Source organism: Podarcis tiliguerta, assembly GCF_965153285.1.
Source record: "Podarcis tiliguerta genome assembly, chromosome: 14".
Lineage (NCBI taxonomy): Eukaryota > Metazoa > Chordata > Lepidosauria > Squamata > Lacertidae > Podarcis > Podarcis tiliguerta.
This window is the reverse complement of record NC_139547.1, coordinates 773,025-798,159: the sequence shown is the minus strand read 5'-3', so window position 1 is coordinate 798,159 and position 25,135 is coordinate 773,025. Positions and strand designations below refer to the sequence as shown.

The 25,135-nt window shown below is 45.0% G+C and overlaps 1 protein-coding gene and 1 long non-coding RNA gene across 5 annotated transcripts in view; one reads left to right on the top strand and one right to left on the bottom strand.

Annotated features, from left to right (window-relative positions):
• Positions 1–8,713: 8,713 nt before the first annotated feature.
• LOC310664175 overlaps positions 8,714–25,135 on the bottom strand; it is a 26,994-nt gene continuing 10,572 nt past the window's right edge. The window contains exons 2-3 of the long non-coding RNA XR_014504809.1: positions 15,805–16,833; positions 8,714–9,467 (exon numbers count right to left, since the gene is read on the bottom strand). This is a non-coding gene — a long non-coding RNA (uncharacterized lncRNA). The remainder of the gene's footprint in view (positions 9,468–15,804; positions 16,834–25,135) is intronic.
• SH2D7 (SH2 domain containing 7) overlaps positions 19,226–25,135 on the top strand; it is an 18,024-nt gene continuing 12,114 nt past the window's right edge. For 3 of the 4 annotated variants that reach the window (XM_083412801.1, XM_083412799.1, XM_083412798.1), the window contains exons 1-2: positions 19,226–19,710; positions 20,090–20,179. In XM_083412801.1, the coding sequence (XP_083268927.1) occupies positions 19,568–19,710; positions 20,090–20,179 (233 nt within the window). In that variant the 5' untranslated portion in view covers positions 19,226–19,567. The remainder of the gene's footprint in view (positions 19,711–20,089; positions 20,180–25,135) is intronic. The other variant, XM_083412800.1, reaches the window with a different exon arrangement.

Below are 25,135 nucleotides of genomic sequence, written 5' to 3'. Positions count from 1 at the left end.
GCCATTAGGAAGCAGACATACTTCTGTTTATTAGAGTGAAATTGTTAAGTTGTGGGCGAACATATCAGACGACACAGTGATTCTTCCAAAGCAGCTCTTTATTTGTAAGCTGGAACAGAACTGACTGAGGAGCTCAGTCAGCCTGCTTATATAGAGCTCCAGAACAATGTAACTGTTGCCATTTTCTAAAACTATCCAATCACTGAACATCACTTTTGATCCTTCATTTGCATACAAACTATCCAATCACTGAACGTCACTTTCGATCCTTCATTTGCATAACTATCTTCAGTATCCACCTGCTGGCCCAGGGTGAGAACTTCAGTACATAACACCCCTCCCCACCAAGATAAGGCATTGGTTACAATCGTAATGGTTTCCTTATATACAGCACTACACGTAATGGTTCAATTAGGCACAAAAGCATATTGGTTACATTTCACATACTTAGACCAGTGACACATGTCCAACAACATAGTCCTTTAAATAAGTTGGGCACTTGGAAACTCTGCCAGACTGCCGGGGACTGGTAGCCATGTCCAGGGGGCCACACAATTCTTGCTGTGGCTGTGGTGCGACCCTAGGTGGAGTTGAAACCAAGTCCCTTGGATCCGCTGCTGTGGGTGGAGCCTCCGCAAGTGGAGTGGCCTGAGCCTGTGGTAAGTCTGGCAGACCCTCTGAAGTGGCTTGGTTCAGCTCCACGCTGGCAGTTTGCGAGAGAGGTGGAGCTTCACCATCTGTAAGTGTCTCTTCCGGAGCCACGAGCACAGTTGGGGGCACCACAGTAGTGTCCAAGTCCCCAACCCTGCACTTAAGCTGGTCTATGTGCCGGCGCCACAAGCGTCCGTCTTTGAGTGCCACCTGGTACGAGCGAGGTCCAGTGACTCCCACTCCCACTACTGTGGCTGGCACCCAAGGAATGTCCCCCACATAGTTCTAGGCAAAGACCTGGTTTTCTGGAACAAATGACCGTGGCGCGTTGGCACAGCCTGGGGGTTCGACCATGGCAAAGTCTGGGTGCAGCCGGCCGAGTGGGGACCTGAGGCGGCGGCCCATAAGCAGTTCAGCAGGACTCCACCCTGTGGCCGCATGAGGGTGATGTGCTGCACGAACAAGTATTCGGCGACCCGCTTGTGCCAATCTCCCCGGTCCAGGCGCACCAGTGCCTCTTTTGCCGAGCGCACCATCCTCTCTGTTTGCCCGTTGCTGGATGGATGAAATGGTGCCGTTAGGGCATGGCGGATGCCCGGTCCCAAAAGATACCACTCAAAAGTGCCTGATGTGAACTGCGGTCCGTTGTCGGAGACAAGGACATCAGGATACCCATGTGTCGCAAAGAGGCCTTGCAGCACCCGGATGACGGCCTCGGTAGTGGTGGAGGGCATCAGGGCCACCTCCAGCCATTTGGAATAGGCGTCCACCACTACCATAAAGGGCCGCCCGTGAAAGGGGCCGGCCAGATCGATGTGCACCCTCGAGCAGGGTGTCTTGGGCATCTCCCAGGTGTGTCCCTTAGCTGCCGGTGGTGGAAGCCTCAATTCTTGGCACGCTTGACAGGCGGACACCCAGAAAGTGATGGCATCGTCCATGTTTGGCCACCAGACATAACACCGAGCCAACGCCTTCATTTGGAGGATTCCCAGGTGGCCAACGTGCAGAGCCTCCAGGACACGTTGACGGAGCCTTTGGGGAATCACGACGCGGTCTCCCCACAGCAGACCACCCCCTCCACACCCAGTTGAGCACACGGCTGATGGTGCGATCCTGGGCAGATGCGGAGGCCACAGTGGCAGCCGATACAGGCGCTGCCAGAAGATCCTCAGTCAGGAGGAGTGATGAAGCAGGAGCCGGGTCTTCCACAAACGCTGGAAGAGGGCAACGACTGAGGGCATCAGCATGGCCCATCGATTTCCCCGGGCGATGGATGAGCAGGTAGTGGTCGGCAGCCAGGAAAACAGTCCATCGCAGCATGCGCAACAAGAGGACCAGTGGAGTTGGACGATCACCGGCGAGGAGGCCCAGGAGCGGCTTATGGTCGGTGATGAGATCAGAAGTCCTGCCGTAGAGGTATTCATGAAACCTCTTCACTCCAGCCACAAGTGCCAGTGCCTCCTTGTTGAGATGGCTGTAATTCCATTCAGTCAGAGATAGGGTCCTGGAAAAGTAGGCGAGCGGTGCTTCTCTTCCATCTGGAAAACGGTGACTAAGGACAGCGCCGATGCCAAAAGGTGAGGCGTCGCAGGCAAGGACCAGCGGCCTGGCTTCACTGTACTGTACCAGCACACTGTCCGATGAAACGAGAGCCTTGACCACATTGAAGGCCGCCATCTCCCAATGACCCCAGGACCAAGGCGTCTTTGTGCTGAAGAGTCAGTGAAGAGGCTCAGCCACCGTAGCTTTGTGGGGCAGGAACATGTTATAAAAGTTCAGCAGCCCCAGGAATGCCTGCAACTCCGTCTTATTCTTTGGGATGGGGGCCTGCTGGATAGTGCGGATCTTGGATGTGGTTGGGTGAAGGCCGGAGGCGTCGATAAGATAGCCTAGGAACTCCACCTGTAGCGTAGCGATCTGGCACTTCTCCCTCTTTACCTTGAGTCCGGCCTCCTGGAACCTGGTCAGCATGGCACGGAAGCGCTCGAACAGCTGCTGGTGTGAGTCTGCGGACACCAAGATGTCATCACAATATGGTACCACGCCCGGAAGTGCTTGCAGGAGATGCTCCATAAGGCTTTAGAAGATGCTAGAAGCCACACTCACCCCGAACTGCAACCGGCGGCAACGGAATGCCCCTCGGTGGGTGACGATCGTCTGGGCTTCAGCAGTGGCATCATCGACAGGCAGTTGTTGATAGGCTTGGGCAAGGTCCAGCTTAGCGAAGACCTTACCCTCACCCAGGGAATGCAGCAGGTGTTGGACAACAGGAACCGGATAAGCGTGCTGCTGAAGTGCCCTGTTGATCGTGCACTTGTAGTCGGCGCAGATTCTCACCGACCCGTCCGGCTTGACAGGCGTGACGATGGGGGTTTCCCACTTGGCATGGTCAACCGGCTCCAAAACTCCTTGGGTGATCAGCTTGTCTAGTTGTTCGTCCACCTTAGCCTTGAGAGCAAAGGGAACCCGGCGTGGCTTTAGCTTGATGGGCGCGAGTTGTGGATCTCTAAAGGAGATGGGCGTACCTGTATATTGCCCCAAAGTGCCGTCAAAAACCTCGGCAAAGTCTTTGACCAGACTCTCAGTCTCTGCGTTAGAGATGCAGTTGATGCCGGTGACTTCCAGGCCGAGGGCATCAAACCAGTCTAGCCCTAGGAGGCTTGGCCGCTGACCTTCGACCACCACCAGTCGGAGCAGGCCCGAAAAATCCTTGAAGGTGATCCAGAACCGGCCAACGGCTACCACAGGAATGTTGCTTCCCTGGTAGTCTCTCAGGTGTACGCGGTGAGAGTCGAGTGGCCTTTTGGACACTCTAGGTACCAGTCTTTTGATGGTGCTCCAAGACACGATGGACAGGGCAGATCTCCATGTCACATGGAGCTCCTTCAATGAGCACCGTGACGTTCAGCTTGCATTGCGTAGATGAGTCGGTTTGGCCAATCGTGGTTCCAGACGGGCAGCGGCAGTTGGTGAGAGTGAAACAGCTTTCCTTGGCGGACTGGAATGAAGACTTGGACTTGCGAGTCGGTGAAGGGGGGGTGTCAGACGGAGCCGATCGGCAGACCTTAGCAATGTGGCCCCTTCTGGAACACGTCCAACAGATGGCGTCTCTGAATCGACACTTGGCACAGGAATGGTTGCCTCCGCAGCCGGCACATTCCGGTTGGCCCTTGGACTTCTGTTGGAACTTCCTGTGCTCCCGCTTTGTCTGGTGCACGTCATCGTCTTCACTGGAGGATGCCTCATCACTGCTGACCTCTTTGTGATGCACTGGAACTGGCTTCCTAGCAAGACGCGGGCTGCTGGCCTTGCGGATCTCCTGGGCCTTCCGAGGCCACAGCCTCCTCAATGGCTTTCTGCAGCGTGAGGTCTGGCTTGGCGAGGAGACGTCGTTGCAGATGGATGTCCCGGACCCCGCAGACAATTTGATCCATCAGGGCATCTTCTAACTCTCGGAACTTGCAGTGCATTGCAGCCTGTTGCAGGGCAGTGGTGTAGTTGTTGATTGACTCCCCCTCTGCCTGGTTCCAGTGGTAAAATGCATGGCGGGCAGCAATCTTGGACGGCTTCAGTGCGTAGTGGTTGCAGAGCTTCTCTTGGATCATGTCCCATGGTGTTGTCTGGACTACTTCAGGCGCAACCAATGCTCAGGCCGTCTCAAACACCTCAGGCCCACAGAGGCTGAGGAATAGGCCCCGCTTCCGTTCCTTTGATATTGCTGTCAGCTCGTTGGCTTGGAGGTAGCAGTCGAACCGAGCGAGGTAGGAGTCCCATGATTCAGAGGCTGGCACAAACGGCAGTAGAGGCACAAGTGAAGCCATGATTCCGATGCCGGCGTGAAGGGTGATGGATGGAACACAGTGCTCTAGCCAGAACAGTCAGCTCTGAATTGGTTCTGTTCAGTGATTTCGCTCAGTGATTCAGCTCAGTTCAGAGGATGGCCGCATCTGGCTGTGCTCTGATCTCCATCGATCCCATCCTTGTTGCCAGTGTTAAGTTGTGGGCGAACATATCAGACGACACAGTGATTCTTCCAAAGCAGCTCTTTATTTGTAAGCTGGAACAGAACTGACTGAGGAGCTCAGTCAGCCTGCTTATATAGAGCTCCAGAACAATGTAACTGTTGCCATTTTCTAAAACTATCCAATCACTGAATGTCACTTTCGATCCTTCATTTGCATAACTATCTACAGTATCCCCCTGCTGGCCCAGGGTGAGAACTTCAGTACATAACAGAAATTATGACTAATATACAGACACGTGCTGGAGCAGATAGAACAAGATCATAAACTGCTAAATTGAAACAGCTACAAAGCCATTACGATTCAAACTGGAAAGACTTCCTTCCATGTAAAATATGGTATGTGAAGGGGGAGTCTTTACCCTTTCTTTCTACATAAATGATTCGGCAACTCCCCCCCCCCCCCCCGCTTTGAATGCTAAGAAACTGATAAAAGGCAAGAGGAGACAAAAGAGAACGGGGTTATATTCATGGATTACAATGAAAAATAGAACTGTGTGAGAAAATTGAAATGGATCTAAAGCATCAAACTTCCACTGTATTGCCATGGGAGGACCTGGATTTTGAGCTTTGAAGATCGGCCAAGGCTTTGGCAGGACGCCAGATTACTCTCTATCTAAACTCAAACAGTAACAACAAAAAGATGGTGTGTGACACAGTTGAAATTACAGCCTCATTCTCTGGGTACAAAGGAAAAGAAAGAGCGAAGCGGAAGCAGCGGTGCTGTGCAGGACGTGATGGAGAATAGGAAGAATGAAGAAACAACATGGACAAAATAAACATCACACAGAGGAAATATATGGGATACTCCTCTTGCAGAAATAAAATTTATTAAATGTGCCAATATGAATGGAAGTAAAAAAAACCCTCTGCAGCTGTTGATAAGGGATTAAGATCAAGACGGAATGTAAATGGATTAAGACTTCGGAAGCAAGATGAAATAAAATTATGTCACCTTGAAATCTAGTACACAGGAGGCCATGCAAAATGTATAATTGGCTTTATAATTGATATATATTTGAATTTGAATTGTAATTTGAGATTGTTAAAATGTGGTTTATATTGGATTTTAGTAATTGAAAATTAAGAATTTTATTTTTTAAAAAAGAGAGGTTGTGGGGTTGTTAGCCAGTAGCTTAAATGGAGGAGCCTTACCTGGGACGTTCTACTGCACAAGCACTACTCCTAGTCATTACAATAGAGCCTCTGAAAGAGAGCTTCTAAGCAACTCTTGCCCATAGCTCAGACCTCAGTCTCCAGCTCTTCCGTCCTTGGTGGCACCCCAGGGAGACCTCTTCTGAGGATTCCAGGTCGCATCCACAGCATACATTTAAATCTGATTTAAATTGCATGGCTTCCCCCAAAGCATTGTGGGAACTATAGTTTGTTAAGAGTGCTGGGAACTGTAGATCCAGGAGAGGTAAATTACACTTCCCAAGACAATGCTAGATGTGGTCTAATGACTGTAGCTCCATTAACCCCTCCAGCCACATCCCAAGCCGTGTCTTGCTGCTCCTTCTCGGCGGCCCCCTCCTGTGGCTGCCAGCAAGCTCTGTCCCCCGCCAGCCCCGCCTGGAAAGAGCAGGGGTGGTTTGCCTTCATAGCCTGCGCTCTAATACTTCCTCACGAATTGCGCTCATTCCCTTGCCCCACCCCCACCCCCTTGAACCATCTCTCCTAGGAGACCTTCACTGCAGCGGGTGAAAATGAGTGAACTCGAAAGTTTCAAGATCCATAAATGCTCCGGACTAGCTCGTCGCATTCTGGGCCTCTGCATGTATTACCCTGATCAACCACTAGGTGGCAGAACAACATTTCCTCTCTCTGACATTCTAAATCTAATTAGTGTTGCTCAAAATAGGGAGAAGGGACAGATTGCATAAAACGGGGTGTGTAGATTAGAACGGGAAAGCAAGATATGCCTAGTGTAGGCAGAGTGAGAGTCCTCACTGTGCATGGAAAGGAGTATAAAGCAGGAACAGGGCTTGGACTGAACTCTAATTCATGTTAACTAATTCACTGAATTAATTCAGAAATCTTGGAATTGCACCTGAAAGTATTTCCTATAATTTCCAGCTGAACTTAATGTGAATCGAGTTCCTTCTGCTGTGGAACTCTGGGTGTTTTTCAATTCAGTTTGACTAAAGTTTCAGTTTAATAACCCCCGGGGGAAGGGTTGTCCCTTAACTCATTGCATTTACCATTTCTGCATGTCTGAAAAGTGATGTCAGCTGTTGAAACTTAAAGACCAAAATACTTGGAGGAGTTAAATAATTCCATTGTTAACATGACACAGTGGGGGGGGGGGTGTCTAGATGTTTTCTGAAGTATATTTTAAGCTTTAGCAGGCAGCTTGCGAAATTCTGAAGGCAGCAGCTGGGTGGGCACATCGAGGACACATGGGCAAATTGTGAATTGTGAACAGAATTCGTTCCTTTTTGGAGGCGGTTGAACTTTCCAAGCAGTGACCAGCAATGGGGGATCTTAGGCCCAAGGGGAATGTGGCCCTCCAAGCAGAGGGGCCAAGTTCCACACAAGCTTCTTGCATGTGTGTGATGTTACAAGGCCCAGGGAGGCCCGGTGGGACCCTCAAGATTGGGGATGGCTCATCATAGAGTTGCTGCCTCTGCTGCCAAGCCTGCCTCTCTACCTCTGGATAAGGAGGAACTTCTGGATTCAGGTAGGTGGCCATGTTGGTCTGATGCAGTAGAAATATATATAAAAAACAAAAACCAAAAAAAATTGTCCAGTAGCACCTTAGAGACCAACTACGTTTGTTCTTGGTATGAGCTTTCATGTGCATGCACACTTCTTCAGCTCTCTTTCCTTTCCTGTGTGAAGAAAAATGAAGGGGAGAAGACCAGTACTGTTTTCTAGGGGTACTCAAGGGTTCTCAGTACCGGCACCTCCCCCCCCCCCAGGTTAAAAGTGTGGCACTTACTGTAACAACTTCATGGTGAGTACCGGGACCTTTTTTTCTTTAAAGAAAGCAAGCACTGGAGAAGACCATTTGCCTTTCCCCCCATTTGAGTATTATGTTTTTTGTGCTGATTCTTCCTTTTCTCAGCGACATCTCAGGGGCATCTCCTACAAAGAGATCTCACGGCCTTCATCCCTTTTGGTTTCTTAGAACTGTAAGGTCCTACCCAGGATCTCTCTGTTGGCCCAGAAGCAGAATTCCTACCCATTTTGCCATTGGAAAGAGTCCTTATGGTGGCAGGAAGAGAACTCCAGATCCAACGGCATGAATCGAGATTTGTCATAGCAAAGGTGATGATGGTGAAATGAAATGGACAACAGCTCCCACCATCCCTGACCATTGTCCATACCTGCAGGACTGGTGGAAGGTGGAGCCCATGAGCATCTGGAGGGCCAGACATTCCCCATCCCTGAACCTGTTCACCTCCAGGTGCAATACCCAGGAATTATGGACTCTATAGACTCTAAGCTGGTTTGAAAATATGTAAACCTTTAATTCTCAAAGCTACAACCCTGAGTCTGACCAAACTGCGGGAGGCAGTGGAAGACAGGAGTGCCTGGCGTGCTCTGGTCCAGGGGGTCACGAAGAGTCGGACACGACTAAACGACTAAACAACAACAACAACAAACCTTCAATTCTGCTCCCAGTGCTTTGTCTGAAATTTGGATATACTGGTGGCTAGAGTATCCAATAGTCAGACAACGAATTGAAAACAGTACTGGTGTTGCATATTTGCATATTTTCCAGCTGGCTATATTCCTTCTAGCAGAGACCAATTTGCATTTTTCCTTTAGCAACTTACGCACGGCCAAAGGAATTATTTGCATGATGTTCCACTGTGATGCCTAACCTTGTAATGTCATAATTCAACCAACAGCAGCAGGTCTAAATATATCAAAATGCAGAGCTGGCAGCACAGAGGATCTGGAGTTGTGATTGGCTTCCTGGCTGCCAAGCGTCATGCTTGTTTGCTTCTACATCCTGTTTCCAAGCATAGCTCTGAATTCATGAGGGACAGGTGCTTCTTCTTCTTCTTTTAAAACCACATGACAACCAAAAGCTGGGTTTCACAATATTTTAATGACAGCTTATGGACTGTACAATGAGCATTACACATTCGTTAAAATGACAAGATCCGCATCCATTCAGGGTTTTTTTTTAGCCATCTGCTTGTACCTTTTTCTGAAATATTAGGTTCGACTACTTAACTTCTTTCTAAATCTTGTGCATTTCAGGAAGCAGTCAAGAAAGAAGCTGCACCTGTCTGTGCCTTTCCTGGAGGTTCAGTTGCACAAGGAAAAGGCTGCCAAAACCAAGTTGAATGTGACCATTGTGTTATGGTCCTGATCACTATTTATTTATCCCATTAATGAATCACTTCCCATGAGGCATCCCAAAGCAATTTGCAAAACACTAAAACATATATAGAACGATGGCATATATAAAAACAGTTGAAAAATTTGCATATATAAAACCAGTGCTTTTTTCTGGGGGGACACAGGGGTACACATACCCCTAAACATTTTGTGAATCTAATTTTGACCTCATGGAGGGGCAGTATTTCAATATGAGTAGGAAAATGATATTACCCCTAAACATTTTTAAAGAAAAAAGCACTGTATAAAACAGATGTGTGGGGGGGGGGTTACAACAGCACCTATGTATAAGATCAATTCCAATCCTGTACAGGTAGCAACTGAGATAAAACCCTCACTGAAAGAGGAAGGTTTTTGGTGCACTCTAGGAGGACAATAGAGAAGGTGTCTGTCCGGCATGTGGTGGGGGGGAACGGCAAAGGGTGGGGGCCACCACATTCTTTTTTTTTTTTTTTAATGATATTTTATTTTCCCACATACAATGAACAAAAAATACAAGTCAACAAACACATCAAAAAGAAAAAGGAAAAAAGAAGCAATACATACATTGTACAAAGACAAAAAGAAAAACAAAAAAAGAAAGATAACAATAAAAGAATTAAAAACAAATATTGTGTCTTTACGTTTTTCAGCATTAACTTAGGTCTGCGACTTCCCCATGCCTTCCCACTCTGTATTCTAGGTCTTATATTCTGATAGTAAACTCTTTCCCTCTGGCGTATCTTTAGTTCAGATTAATATTATTGTCTTAATAATCATTGCCTTTCCCTATGTCTTACAAAATATACTTTCTTTATCATTAACATTTTTATAATAACATTCTTTTACATTCAATATGATATCCTCAATCGTTCATAATTTTATAGTGCTTCTGTAAATAGTCTTTAAATTTCCTCCAGTCTTCCTTCACCCGTCTCTTCTCCCTGGTCTCTGATTCTGCCAGTCATTTCTGCAAGTTCCATATAATCAATAAGCTTCATTTGCCATTCTTCCAGCGTGGGTAGATCTTGCGTCTTCCAATGTTGTGCGATGAGTATTCTTGCTGCTGTTGTAGCGTACATAAAAAAAGTTCTGTCCTTCACCTGAACCTGTTGGTTTACCATGCCCAGGAGAAAGGCTTCTGGGTTCTTTCTAAATGTGTATTTAAATACTTTTTTCAGTTCGTTATAAATCATTTCCCAGAAGACCTTAATCCTTGGGCACGTCCACCAAAGGTGAAAGAAAGTACCTTCAGATTCTTTACATTTCCAACATTTGTTATCAGGCATATGATACATTTTTGCAAGCTTGACTGGTGTCATGTACCATCTGTAAATCATTTTCATTATATTCTCTCTTAAGGCATTACATGCCGTAAACTTTATTCCAGTGGTCCACAACCTTTCCCAGTCAGCAAACATTATGTTATGACCAACATCTTGTGCCCATTTAATCATAGCCGATTTCACTTCCTCATCCTGTGTGTTCCATTTCAGCAGCAAATTATACATTCTAGACAATATTTTTGTTTTGGGTTCTAACAATTCTGTTTCCAATTTTGATTTTTCCACCTGGAAGCCAATTTTTCTATCTATTTTAAATGCCTCCATTATTTGATAATAATGAAGCCAATCTCGGACTTTGCTTTTTAGTTTATCAAAGCTCTGTAGTTTCATTTTGTCACCATCCTGTTCTAAAATCTCCCAATATTTTGGCCAGTTGGCCTCCATATTGAGTCTCTTTACTGCTTTCGCTTCCATTGGGGACAACCACCTTGGGGTTTTGTTTTCCAAAAGATCTTTATATCTATTCCACACATTAAGCAATGCTTTTCTGACAATGTGAATTTTAAACATTCTATGCACTTTAACCTTGTTGTACCATAGATATGCATGCCAACCAAATGCATTATTGAAACCTTCTAAATCCAGTATGTCTATATTTTCAAGAAGTAGCCATTCTTTCAACCAGCAGAAAGCTGCTGCTTCATAATAGAGTTTTAAGTCTGGCAGGGCAAAGCCCTCTCTTTCTTTTACATCTGTTAATATTTTAAATTTTATCCTTGGCTTTTTGCCCTGCCAGACAAATTTGGATATGTCTTTTTGCCACTTCTTGAAGCAATCAATTTTGTCAATAATCTGCAATGTCTGAAATAAAAATAACATTCTTGGCAATACATTCATCTTAATTACAGCAATACGTCCAAGTAATGAAAGTTTCAAATTAGACCATGTATCTAGATCCTTTTTTATCTCCACCCAACATTTCTCATAGCTGTCTTTAAATAAGTTCCCATTTTTTGCTGTCACAGTTATTCCCAGATATTTTACTTTCTTCACCACCGTTAAACCTGTTTCTTTCTGAAACCTTTCATTTTCCATTTCTGTCAAATTTTTTGTCAAAACCTTAGTTTTGGTTTTATTTAATTTAAAACCTGCCAATTGACCAAATTCTTGAATCAGTTCTAAAACTTTTTTTCCACTAGATTCTGGCTCCTGCAACGTCAAAACCAGGTCATCTGCAAAAGCTCTTAATTTGTATTGTTTAGCTCCGACCTGTATCCCTTTAACCAATTGATCCTTTCTAATCATATTCAGGGACGTGGGTGGCACTGTGGGTAAAAGCCTCAGCGCCTAGGGCTTGCCGATCGAAAGGTCGGCGGTTCGAATCCCCGCGGTGGGGTGCGCTCCCGTTGCTCGGTCCCAGCGTCTGCCAACCTAGCAGTTCGAAAGCACTCTCGGGTGCAAGTAGATAAATAGGGACCGCTTACTAGCGGGAAGGTAAACGGCGTTTCCGTGTGCGGCTCTGCTCGCCAGAGCAGCGTTGTCACGCTGGCCACGTGACCCGGAAGTGTCTTCGGACAGCGCTGGCCCCCGGCCTCTTTGAGTGAGATGGGCGCACAACCCTAGAGTCTGTCAAGACTGGCCCGTACGGGCAGGGGTACCTTTACCTTTACCTTAATCATATTCAGCAACACCTCCAGGACCGATATAAAAAGTAAAGGGGAAATTGGGCAGCCTTGTCGTGTTCCTTTTTCTATTCTGAACTCCTCTGTCAAAACATTATTTACAATTAATTTAGCTTTTTGTTCAGAATAGATTGCCCCTATACCATTTTCAAATTCTTGGCCTACCCCCATGCCTTGGAGATTCTTCTTCATAAAGCTCCAAGAGATATTGTCAAAGGCTTTCTCCGCATCCACAAATATCAATGCCGCTTTTGTATTTATATTTTCCTGTAAAAGTTCCAAAATGTCAATTATATTTCTTACGTTCTCTGATAAGTGCCTTCCTGGGAGAAAGCCTGCTTGGTCTTTATGAATCTCCTCTATTAATACTTTCTTCAATCTTCTCGCCTAATATCTGCAAATATTTTATAATCCACATTTAACAATGATATAGGCCGGTAGTTCCTGAGTTGATGTTTTTCAGCGTCTGTCTTTGGTATAAGGGTCACAAAAGCTTCTTTCCACGATTCTGGAGCCTTTTTTCCCTGAAGTATTTCATTGCATATTTCCTTTAAGGGTTGAATTAACCAGTCTTTCAATGATTTATAGTATCTTGCAGTCAGCCCATCAGGTCCCGGAGCTTTGCCAAGTTGCATGTTTTGAATGGCCCTCTCAACCTCTTGTTCCGTTATCCTGCTGCTCAATTTAAGTTTATTTTCTTGCGATATTTTTGGTAGCCCGTTCACTTTCAAAAATTCTTCTATCTCTGTTTCTTTTTGTGGTTGTTGAGAATAGAGCTTTTTAAAATATTTTTGAAAAGCACTCCTAATCTCGTTGGGATATTGCAACGTTCTTCCTTCAACTTCCAAATTTGTAATAGTATTCATTTTTTGTCTCTTCTTTATTTGCCATGCCAATAACTTTCCACACTTGTTTGCCGATTCAAATGTTCTTTGTCTCATCTGTCTAATTTTCCATTCAATCTCTTGGTTTATCAATTGCATGTATTGTACTTGGTGCAACTTTATCTCTCTTAATATTTCCTGTGATTTTGGATTTGTTCTCAGTCTCTTTTCACCTTCCTTGATCTTATCTAAAATCTTTTCTCTTTTTTCCTGTTGTAATCTTTTCTTAAGTGCATTCTGTTGTATCAAAAATCCTCTCATAACAGCTTTGCTTGCGTCCCAAATGATTCTTTTCTCCACTGTGGTATTCAGATTTATCTCAAAATAGTCTTTCATAGTCTTCTGGGCCTTCTTAACAAATTCTTCATTTCTAAAAAGAGAGTCATTCATCCTCCATCTAAAGGATCCAATTGGTTGTAAGTTCATTACCATCTTGACAGCGTTATGGTCGGAGCAAGTCTTTGGGCAGATTTCCACTTTTTTTATCTTTGGGGCCAGTTCTCTAGTGGTCCAAATTTGGTCGATTCTGGTCCAAGTCTTTTGGGCTTCAGAAAAGAAGGTTCCCTCTCTTTCCAAGGGATGCTTCGTTCTCCAAATATCAATCAAGTCCAAGTTATCAGTCATTTCAAAAAAAGTTTTCGGTAGTCTCCCGTCTTTGGTAACTACCTGTCTTTGTGCCTTATCCATATTTGTTGAAACTACTCCATTCATGTCTCCCATTAAAATCACATTGTATTCCATATAGTCCAGCAATGTCTCATGCAACCTTTTAAAAAATTCAGATTTCCCTTCATTGGGCGCATACACGCCCACCATCAAATATTTCTGTCCGTAATATTGTATTTCAATGGCCAAATATCTTCCATGCTCATCTTTAAAGACAAATTTTGGTGACAGGCCTTCTTTTGCATAAATTACGACTCCTCTTTTTTTAACTTTATTCTTGTCCCAACTTTTTATTAATTAGAATTTTCCTGTAAAGCCTAGTCACATGTGTTTCTTGCAAACAAATCAGGTCCAATTGCTCTCTTTTTAATATATGAAAGATAGATTTCCTTCTTTGACCTGTGTTTAGGCCATTACAATTCCAACTCAAAAGTTGCAGAGACATGTTGTGTTATTGTTATTCTGTTCCTCCCGCTGCTTCTGATAGCTTGTCCTCTTCCGCTCCCGGTGGTGCCTTTCCGTCCAAATTCAATATTGCCTCTGCTGTCTTTTTTCTTTTTTCTTCTAGTAGATCTACCGTCCCTTTCTGTAGGTCCTCCCCGTAGGCTTCCAAAAAGCTGTTTCTGTCTTCCACTGATTTTATTTTTATCTTCCGTCCTTTAAAATTAAAAGAAAGTCCTTCTGGGAACTCCCACCTAAAAATAATACTGTTTCTCCTCAGCAAGGTCACCAGATCTTTATATCTGGCTCTAAGGTCAAGAAGATGTTTGGGGATGTCCTTGAAAATTTCAGCTCTCGATTGAGAAATTTCCAAAGGTTTTTGAAAATGCAACCCTAAGATCTTGTCCCTTTCCTCTTTAGATCTTAATGCAATCAAGCAATCTCTGATTTTAATCTTTTTACTTGCTCTTCCCAATCGTCCAATAATCTTTGAATTGAATCTGTATTTTGCAGAATGCTTAATGTATTTTGGTCTATTTTAGAGGATGCTTCTGCAATCCCCTTATTTGTTTCTGCCACTTGTTTTTTTGTTTCTGCAACCTCCCTTTTCGTTTCTGACACCTCCGCTGTAAGTTTATCAATGGCTCCTTGCAGCCTTGCAAAGCCAGAGCTTATCAGTTCATCTGTATTCAACATTCCTTTCCCTTTCTGTTGTGAGGTAGTACCTCCTGCAGGGTCTAAAGATCCTCTTCTTCCTGGTAGAAAGGATTTGCCTGATCTTGTCGTCTTTTCCTGATAAAAACTCTTTTTCTCAGCCATAAGATAAACTTTCCCACAGTCAGACTGCAGCTGGGCTTATAACACTGGCAGACAGTCAGATAAGAAGTTACAATAAGATGTTACAGTGGAAAGTTACCAAGAAACTTTGTAGCAATGTCCATGCCCACTAGGGGGACTCTAAGATCCCAAAGTTAGAAGAAATAAAATGTCCTTTAGTTTACAATCAAGGCAATATTGTATTCATGCTTTAAGAATTCCAGTCCTTTTTGTAACAATTTTATGGCAGTTCCAACTCCTTTATAACAATTTTGTGACAATTTCAGCTCTCCTTTAGCAAGCGCCGTCCACAATCCCCTTTCTGAGGCTTGTATTTTCAAATTTGACAGCTCAGGACCTGGGGGTCAGAGCGGTGCTTCTTTTACCGCAGCCTCTTACTCCTGGGGGTTTAAACTTTTTCAGATCTCTCCCCCTCCTTTCCAATCCTGGGGGGGGGGGGGTTACAGTCCTTCAGAATAGTTTTTTCAGTCTCTTGTTTTAGAATGTTAATAGCACAGTCTTTACTTTCTACTATATACAAAGCGGAAGGCTGACTTCCTGTTTAGACCTTTCCGCTTCTGATCCGATCATTCTTAAAGAAATTTAAAGTCCCGATTCTTTTTCAATTCAATTTTTCCAAATTAAAGTCCTTCAAATTTACTGCAATTTACTCACGATTATTCTGTTTTGTAATCCAAATTGTAACAAGAAGAGGTCGAGCGCTCTCCGGTCCGGCAATGCGACGTCGCTCTGAGAAGGTAGCGATAGCCTCACAGCACCACGCTAGCCCCCCCCCCTCCGTTCTCCGGGGCTATTTTTTCGTCCCGGAGACGATCTGGGGCTGCGCTTTCGGTGCCCGCTGAGTCCCACGGCCGTAGGCTTTCCCCGCCTGCGGTTTCAGGGGGTTCCCGCGTCGTCGAAGCGGTAAAACCCCGTCCTTCTCGGAGCTCTTCCTCTGAGAGATCAGAGGAAAGCAGCCATTTCCGCTGGCGCTCAGACCCGGAAGTGGGGGGGGGCACCACATTCAGTTGCAGCATCGTGTAGAGCAGACTTCCTGATACTGTAGGACAGGGGTCGGCAAGGTTTACCTCACCTGGGCCGGTTCATTCCAGTGGAGATCCCTCTGTGGGCCCGATTGCATGCACGTGTGAGCATACGCGCCCACGATTCCCAGTGTCTGCGCATGTGCAGATGCGATTTCCAGCGCCGCGGAACTGAGTCCCCGCACCACGCTGTGCCAGTTTAGCACAGCAAGCGGGGACTCGCCGAGCGGGCAGCTCGGTTCGGGGGCGGCTCATGGGCCGGTTAAACGACCCCCCCGGGCCGCTTGTGGCCCATGGGCCTTAGCTTGCCTACCCCTGCTACAGGATCCGCAAGATGCCTTCTCCAGCAGAGTGCAGAGATCGGCTGGGTATGCAGGGGATGAGGCAGTCTCAATCCAGATGTTACACCTGCTTTGGCCCTTTGCAGACATTATAGCTAATGGGGGAAGGGAGGGGAAGTAGATTGAGGGGAAATGTGCTGAAGGTCAGAGCCTCATCATCGCTCACCTAATCAGATTAGTAGCCCCATGTTTCAAGGAGAAGGAAAGAAAAGTTGCAGGTGATCCCTATCATGGTCTCCTTTTGACCCAGTACACCTTTCACTTGAAAGAGGCTTCATGGCACTGTGGCATTTATTTGCTTATTTAGATTATTTCTATCACTCTCTTCACCCAGCTAAGCTTCCAGAGGATGTTACAAGCAATCAGTTAAAATAAGGCAGTCCCAGCCAACAGGCTTACAATCTAGAAGGCACAACACAAAAGGAAAAAGGAGCTGGGAGGGAAGAAGAAAACCAATCCCCAAAATCAAATAAGTAGTTCTTATAAGAACTGGCTGAAATGGAAACCGTTCGGAGGTAGAAGCTGCCTGTCGGAGCTGGCCTTCAGCAGAGTTGATGGCATGAGCCCTGCTTCCCATCTCTCCCACTGAAGCAGTTTGGGGCCCTTGCCTCTGGGGTGCCGTGCAAAGACAGGGTCAGTCTGCAGTGCTGGGCCCACACTGCCTCATCTAATAAGAAAAGGAGCCAATAAGGAAAGAGTTCATGTTTTCCCTATTTTTAGCAGATTTGCAAATGAAGGAACACCATGCAAAAGTGTAACGGACTTTATTCAAATGCAGATACATTGCCTGCTTCCATTTTGAAGGGGGTGAGATGATCAGGAGAACAGAAAAGCTAATATACCTTTTCAAACTATCCGGGTGTTTTGGCTCCAATGGAGACAGAACTGAGCAGTGGTTGGGCTTTATATTTCCAGAGGTGGGGAAATCAACCACTGTCTGCTCCATCACCCCAGCAGCCCTTGGGGTAACCAAACGGAGCCTCGTTGGAGCATCTGCTGCAGCCTCCAACATTCCCATCTTGAGCCTGGCCAAATTCGAACACTCTGCTTAGGGTCCTGCCAATTCCACACCCCCCGCGGAAAACCCCCCCTCTTTGCCATCCAGCCTGAGAAGAGTTCTGGAGAACACAGAAGGAGGCATGCTACTTTGTGCACACTTTTAACAGCTGTGCAGAACGAGGGGAAGTGAGCAAACTAAGTTTTTTCCTCCTGTGTCTGCTGAAAATGAGTTGAAATGCTTTCTCACACAGGCATGTTTTGCCAGTTTTCTAGACCCAGGAGGTGCATTTCTGGGGTGGGGTACAAAAAAATGGCCCCTGGAAGTATGGCGTTCCTCTTAGTGGCCACTAGTTGGCACTGTCTGAACACCTCTCCAAGTATTACTGTATCAGGGCTGGCAAAACAACAGGCTGTGAGGCACGCATGTGCACTCGTGCACACTGGCAGAGGAAGAGGATTGCGGGGGGAGCGCACCACCCCTGGCAGCACGATCCCGTGGGGTGCCATCGCAGCTGCCCCCCTCCCGTGCTGGGCGCCATGCCCCCGCAGGCGGCGCGTCATGCCCCCAGGATGCGCATCACGCCACTGCAGGCGGCACACCATGCCCTCAAGACGTGTGCCAGCCCTGCCCCTGCCTGCTCTCTGCCCCCCCCCCCGGTGCCAGAGCATGAAGCTCTATCAGTGCTCATACACACACACACAATGTTTTTGTAGTTCACCAGAGAAGGTGTTATGTACTGAGTTGAATAGGATCCAAACTGCAGCAGTCTGATTGGTCCTAGAACAATAGGATTCAGAATGCAGCAGTCTGATTGGCCCTAGAACAATGCAACAGTATGATTGGTTGGCAGGAACCACCCAATCATTCTCCAGATAGAAGTGAATCCACAACCTGATTGGCTTACAGTAGAATTCCGGAATTAGCCAATCATGTGCAGCCCATTGTGTAAATAATGTATATAAAGCAGATACTTTGAGGGGACTTTCATTCATTCATTCGTCCTCACCACTATGAGCTGAATAAAGAGCATGAAATCACTTTGCGACTCTGAGTATATTTCAGAAACCCTCAAAATTATATTTTAAAAAACAAAATTTTGGTTCTTCCTGCTTTGACTCTATGATGTCAAAAGTTTTTCGTGACAACCCTGCAGAACCCCATCTAGTGTACTTTTTAAAAAACAGAATGTTGGCATGTGGCCCCTGGAGGGTTGACCATAGCACAATGTGGCCCTTGGCCTGAAAAATGTTATCCACCCTAATAGTGCTTGTTTGTTCTTTGTTTGATTATTAAATTTACATCCCAGCCTTCTGCCCAATGGAGCCCTGGGCTGGCAATGATGAGTAACATCTTATAAACAATTCCAGTATGGATCTGGACTAGGAAAGATCCCAACTCAAAGGGCTTGCTGGAAGAGGAAGATCTTCGGTGGATGTTTAAAGGCAACAGAGATGGCACCTGCCTAATATTCACAGGGAGGGGATTCCCAGGGGGAGGAGCCACCACACAAAAGGCCCAATTCCAACATTGCATAGATGGGCCTCCTGAGCAGACGGCATTTGCAGGAGATGCTCCCTTGCAGTGCTCATTGATCAATTGGATATCAATTGGATATAAGGGATGAGACGCTGCTTCCAGTTACAAGTGATACACACCAAAGCCAGTACCCTGACCTTAGCTCAGCAGCCAGTACGGTTCTTTCCATTCTTTATGTAGGTCCACCTTTAACTGAGAACGGAATCCAATTTCTCCCCGCATTCCTAATGGCTACAGCCATGATGGCTGGGTTCTGCCTCCCCTGTTGCAACTGATATGCTTCTGAATAACAGCTGCTAGGGGTCACATGTGGGCCTTGTTAGTGCATTGGCCAGGATTTGGCATGGGGTGCATTGACATTGATTGGATCACTAGGTTAACAAGAGGAGCTGCTGGACCTCTGCTAACAGTGAAGTGCAATGGTTAGAGTGTTGGACTGTGACCTGGGAGACCAGAGTTTGCTTCCCCACTCAGCGGTGAAACTCACTGGGTGACCTCAGGCCTACCTCACAGGGTTGTTGTGGAAATTAAATAAGGAGTAGGGGAGCTGTATGTGTCACCTAGAGCTCCTTGGAGAAAAAGGTGGGATAAAAATGCAAGAAAATACAATAGCTAGAGGTTCAGGCTCTGTCAGACAATTTGAAAGTCACATGAGTTGCCCCAAAGGAAAGTTGCATGCTATCCCTGCTATTGAGGAAACATGATCCTCTGTTTATATTTTTACTCTTTGGAAGAGAAAGCTGTAAGGAAATGAGATCTCTAGGAGGCTATAATACAAACCACGCAACTCTTCCTTTCCTCCCCTCCCCCTTTCAGCTATTTCCATCTCTGGATAAATAGTAGGCACCAGCAATTTGCTTGAGGGATGGAAGCCAGCCTGGAAATTGAGAACCAGCCCTCCGAGATGCTCAAAGACCTGGTGCTGAGGTGGTTTCTGCAGACGCAAGTTCCTCTTATGTTACAGGACGGCAGCTTGCCAGAATGGTTCCATGGATTCATTACAAGGAAGTAAGGAGAAAAGCACTGAAATGAATGTTTTAGTTAATTGCCACTGTCTTATGAACTAGATGATTTGGGATTGATGGGAGGCTGCTGGTTTTGTACCTTTCTCTTTTTATTAAGAAAAGAAAATGTGCTTAACAGGAGAGTCCATGCTAGGGTTGCTGTGGGTTAGTGAATAGATCATCGGGATAGGATTTATTAGATCCACTTTTCTTGAGGACTTTAAAAAATGCAAACTGATGTGGAAATGTTAAGAACTGAATTTACAATTGGAAAAATGAGAAATGGAGAAAAAACAAAAACTGACAGAATCTTTTATGTCTAACTTCTACTTCTGTACCAAATCAGGCTGTGACATTATAAAAGAAGCTGTCTCTTTGTACAGGCAAACTGAAGAGCAGCTGAAAGAAAAAAGCTTTGGCAGTTTCCTCATCCGATTAAACGAGAGATCGTTTGGATACATCCTCTCCTACAGGTAAGCTTTTGAGTTTAGATTGTCTCTTTGGGCTGGAAAATGTCACCATTTTCAAATTGTCTTATACTGGGTTTTTGTTTGTTTGTTTTGGACTTCCAGCAGAATGTCATGTGGAATCGCTGCTCTCGCTCTCTGCCATTCTCCTCCAATAGGCAGTCCGCTTTCTGTGGCCACTCAGTCCCCATGGGGTGGTTCGGGTGGATGGCCAACCCAAGGGTTGCTGCCTCTATATAAATTTGGTGTTCTTCTGAAAGCCCTGGGCCCCTTCAAGCCTCCTGAAAGCTTTCTCTCTTGTGTGTAGATGGTCTTAGGTAGACTACTTAGGGAGCAGTGTGTGTCACCCGAGCACTGGAAAGAGAAGGAATGATGGGGCAACCGGGAACAAATTCCAGAGATGCATGTAATTTGAGGCCACTGACTGCAATCAGGAGGAAATGCAATACTGTGATGCAATACTCTCAGTTGTCCCTCCTAAGACTGAATTGAATCAAGGTCTACTCAGAATAGACCTGCTGAAATGAGGGGAACTAAGTTAGGCATGTCCATTAACTTCAGTGGATTTACTGTGAGTTGATTTTGGATCAAATTCTGCAGGTTTCATCTACAGGTGGTGAGATCCATTGGTGATATTGTTTGGCTCTGTTGACACTGAAATGATTATTTTGGCCCAAGGTTTATAAGTGGGGTGGGGATGGATCCTGGTCTACCATCCTTAAGCAATTGTTTGGTAAGTATATGGGATATGGCAGCTTCCCTCTGGCAACTTGCCCTGTGGAACTCCATGCCAGTAGAGTTTCAGCAGGAACTATTTCTGCCTTCTTTCAGCCACCTTCTGAAAAACTGTATAGTGACTGGTGTGGCTAGCAGCCCTTGATAGCCTTATTCTCCATGGATTTTTACAGGCTTCTGAGTTGATTTGTGGGAAAGTGCCTTCTCCTCTCAGGGTGCCATTTGTGATGTCCTCAGCATGGCCAGGACATGACATGGACACCTCTGCCCCACAACTGTGAGACCCTTGAAGCTTTGGTGCTGTCCATTTTGTTACAGAGCAGGGATGTTGGACTCCAGCTCCCCACAGCCGTAGCCAGCGGGACCAATGGCCCAGAATGCTGGGAGTTGCAGCCCAGTGACCATGGGAGGATTCCCCAGTCCTATGGTGGAGCCTGGCTCCCCTTCAAAGCATCACTTTCTGTGACATAAGAGCAACTCCAGTCCTTAGGCAGCCGATTGTTCAGAGAAAACTGACTCCTGATCAAGACCATTCAGATAGTTTGCTAGTCATACCACAAATGGTGAAAGAAGTACTCATGCAAATTCAGACGTGTTAATGTGTCGAAGGCCCTTGATGAGTCTCTGCATGGTGGCTTCTGTCACTGTGGCTCATTTGTTGTCAAATGAAAAGCATTTATTGCACACCCAAAGCCTTATGACGGGCTCTGTCCATCTCTTCTCTCAAATGCTATGTCTGAATTCAATCCTTCTGTGGTGACTTTCCATGAAGAGGTACTCCTTCTTATACAGAAGGTCAGTATTCAGGCTTCTGGTACTGCTCTGCTTAAAAGAATTAAATATATGATGAGAAGCAGAGAGCACAGCCAACAAGATAACTTCTCCCACGAAAAATGCAGTCTTTTTCTAATGTACTAATGTATAATAAGGTAAACCCTCGTGCTAAGCAGAACCTTTGTGATGTTAATTTATTATGTTTGATTTTGGTATGGAAATTTGTTCCTATATGTTTACCGCTAGATATCCTTTCGACTTTTACTTTATTTGGCATCTGTTATTATACTTGCTATGTTGTAAACAAATAAGAGAAACAAAAGAATGAAATTTATCTTATGGGAGCTAGTGGCTCTTAGGAACATTTTCTAGGGTGCTTTGGAGTTTTTAACAGGCCAAATGAAGCCTATGATCATGGAGGTCCCTATTCTGTACCTTTCTGTTTTTTGCGCCCCACTGACTTCCAGGCAGGACTTCTGGACTACTGCAGTGCTGCACATATGGAGCTGCCTTGACAATTGTTCAGAAGCAGCAACTGGCCTGATTTGTAAATGTGTACAGTTCTGGTGGGTGTGTCATGTGTTAGCGGAGGGACTGTACCTTTGGTTGGGAACATGTCCTGCTCCTTCTGAGGTACTTTGTCCACCTTTGGTCCTCACCCTGCACTCAGCTCTCACCTGTGGCTCCTAGAAGCTGTCAGCATGCAACAGTGGCCACAATCCCAGGAATGGCTTTGACTGGCCAGCTCAACCAGGTGTGGGTAGCTAATGGGACTCAAACCCTCAGAGAGTTGTGTCTTCCCCTGCATGCGAAGACAGGCTTTGGCAGATGGAGTGGATGAGTCCAAGGGTGTGCCCAACGGTTAAGAAGGCAGTTTCTGCCGTGCTATAAAGGGATGTGAGGGGCAGATGGGGCTTGTCCGCCTAGGGAGCCCATCTAGGAGAAGGAAAACTCTGATCCTAAAGCTCTGCTGCCTTGTGGAATATCTTCAGAAGAAGAAAAGGCTAAGGAGTAAACCCCACACAAATTCGGAGTGGAGTCCCTAAGACGGTTGGATGGCGCCTTGTCTGCCTCCTTCCAACAACTCCTGCAGCCAAGCTGGTGCCCAACGTCTTGCTCTGCTTTCCTTTGGACCACATCAGTCTTGTTCTCTGGGAAGCCCAGGACATCCCTGCACACTGCCCCGGTTTGTATCCTGGAGAGGTCTCTTGGTTGCTGCTAGTGTGGTTTTTTTTTTTTTTTTTAATAATATTTTATTGAGTTTTACAACAGAAACTTGGAACAACAATAAACAAACAATCTCAGAACAACAACAAAAGGAAAAAGAAGAAGAAAAAAAAAACCAAGAGAAAATAGATACTACAACACACAAACACATAACAGCAAAATATATTAAAGAAAATAAACACATTAAAAAACAATTTTTGTCTCCTTATATTCTTTACATTAACTTATTTCTCCGACTTCCCCAGACCTTCCTTCTCTGTATTCCAAAACAAATATTCTGTCTGCAAATTCTTTTCCTCTATCATATTTTGATTTTCTAATACTCTTAAAGACTAGTAGGTAGTTGCATTTCCTTAAGTCTGACAAAATATTGAATCTTTCTCTGATCACTTTTTCCCAAATACCCATTCACCCTCAATCCGATGTCATCAAGCGTTCGTTATCTTATAATGTTTCTGTAAATAGTCCTTAAATTTCCTCCAGTCTTCCTTCACCGTCTCTTCCCCTTGGTCTCTGATTCTGCCAGTCATTTCTGCCAATTCCATATAGTCAATAACTTTCATCTGCCATTCTTCCAGTGTGGGTAGCTGTTGAGTCTTCCAATACTGTGCGATGAGTATCCTTGCTGCTGCTGTGGCATACATGAAAAATGTCCTATCCTTCTTGTGCACCTGTTGGTTAGACATACCCAGGAGAAAGGCCTCTGGTTTCTTCAAGAATGTATATTTAAAAACTTTTTTCAACTCATTATAAATCATCTCCCAGAATGTCTTTATCCTTGGGCATGTCCACCAAAGGTGAAAAAATGTACCTTCAACCTCTTGACATTTCCAACATTTATTGTCAGGTAAGTGATAGATTTTTGCAAGCTTGACTGGTGTCATGTACCACCTGTATATCATTTTCATAATATTCTCTCTTAGGGCATTAGATGCTGTAAATTTCATACCGGTGGTCCATAACCTTTCCCAGTCAGCAAACATTATGTTATGACCCAAATCTTGGGCCCACTTAACCATCACTGATTTCACTTCCTCATCTTGCGTATTCCATTTCAACAGCAAGTTATACATTCTTGACAGAGTCTTAGTTTTGGGTTCTAACAGTTCTGTTTCCAATTTTGATTTTTCCACCTGGAAACCAATTTTTCTATCCATTTTAAAAGCCTCCATTATTTGGTGATAATGGAGCCAATCTCGAACTTTACTTTTTAATTTGTCATAACTCTGTAATTTCATTCTATCACCATCTTGCTCTAAAATCTCCCAATATTTTGGCCAATTGGCCTCCATATTGAGTTTTTTTAGTGCTTTTGCTTCCATTGGAGACAACCACCTTGGAGTCTTATTTTCAAGCAAATCTTTATATCTCATCCAAACTTTAAACAATGCATTTCTGACAATGTGGATTTTAAACATTTTATGCACTTTGACCTTGTCATACCATAAATATGCATGCCAACCAAAAACATTATTAAATCCTTCTAAGTCCAACATGTCGGTGTTTTCAAGAAGTAGCCATTCTTTTAGCCAGCAAAAAGCTGCTGCTTCATAGTAAAGTTTTAGATCCGGCAGGGCAAAGCCCCCTCTTTCCTTGACATCAGTTAATATTTTAAATTTTATCCTTGGCTTTTTGCCCTGCCAGACAAACTTAGATATATCCTTTTGCCACTTCCTGAAACAGTCAGTTTTGTCTATAATCTGCAACGTCTGAAATAGAAACAACATTCTTGGCAGTACATTCATCTTTATCACGGCAATGCGACCCATTAACGAGAGTTTCAAATTAGACCATGTTTCTAGATCCTTCTTTATCTCCGACCAACATTTATCATAGTTGTCTTTATATAAGTTCCCATTTTTAGCAGACATGGTAATTCCCAAGTATTTCACTTTTTTCACTACTGTCAATCCTGTCTCATTCTGAAACCTTTCTTTCTCAATTTCTGTTAAGTTCTTTGTCAGAACCTTGGTTTTAACTTTGTTTAATTTAAACCCTGCCAATCGACCAAACTCTTGAATCAATTCTAAGACTCTTTTTACACTGGATTCTGGCTCTTGCAATGTCAAAACTAAATCATCTGCAAATGCTCTTAGTTTATATTGTTTAGATCCGACCTGTATCCCTCTAACCAATTGGTCCTTTCTGATCATATTCAGCAACACCTCCAGGACTGATATAAAAAGTAAAGGGGAAATTGGGCAACCTTGTCTTGTACCTTTCTCT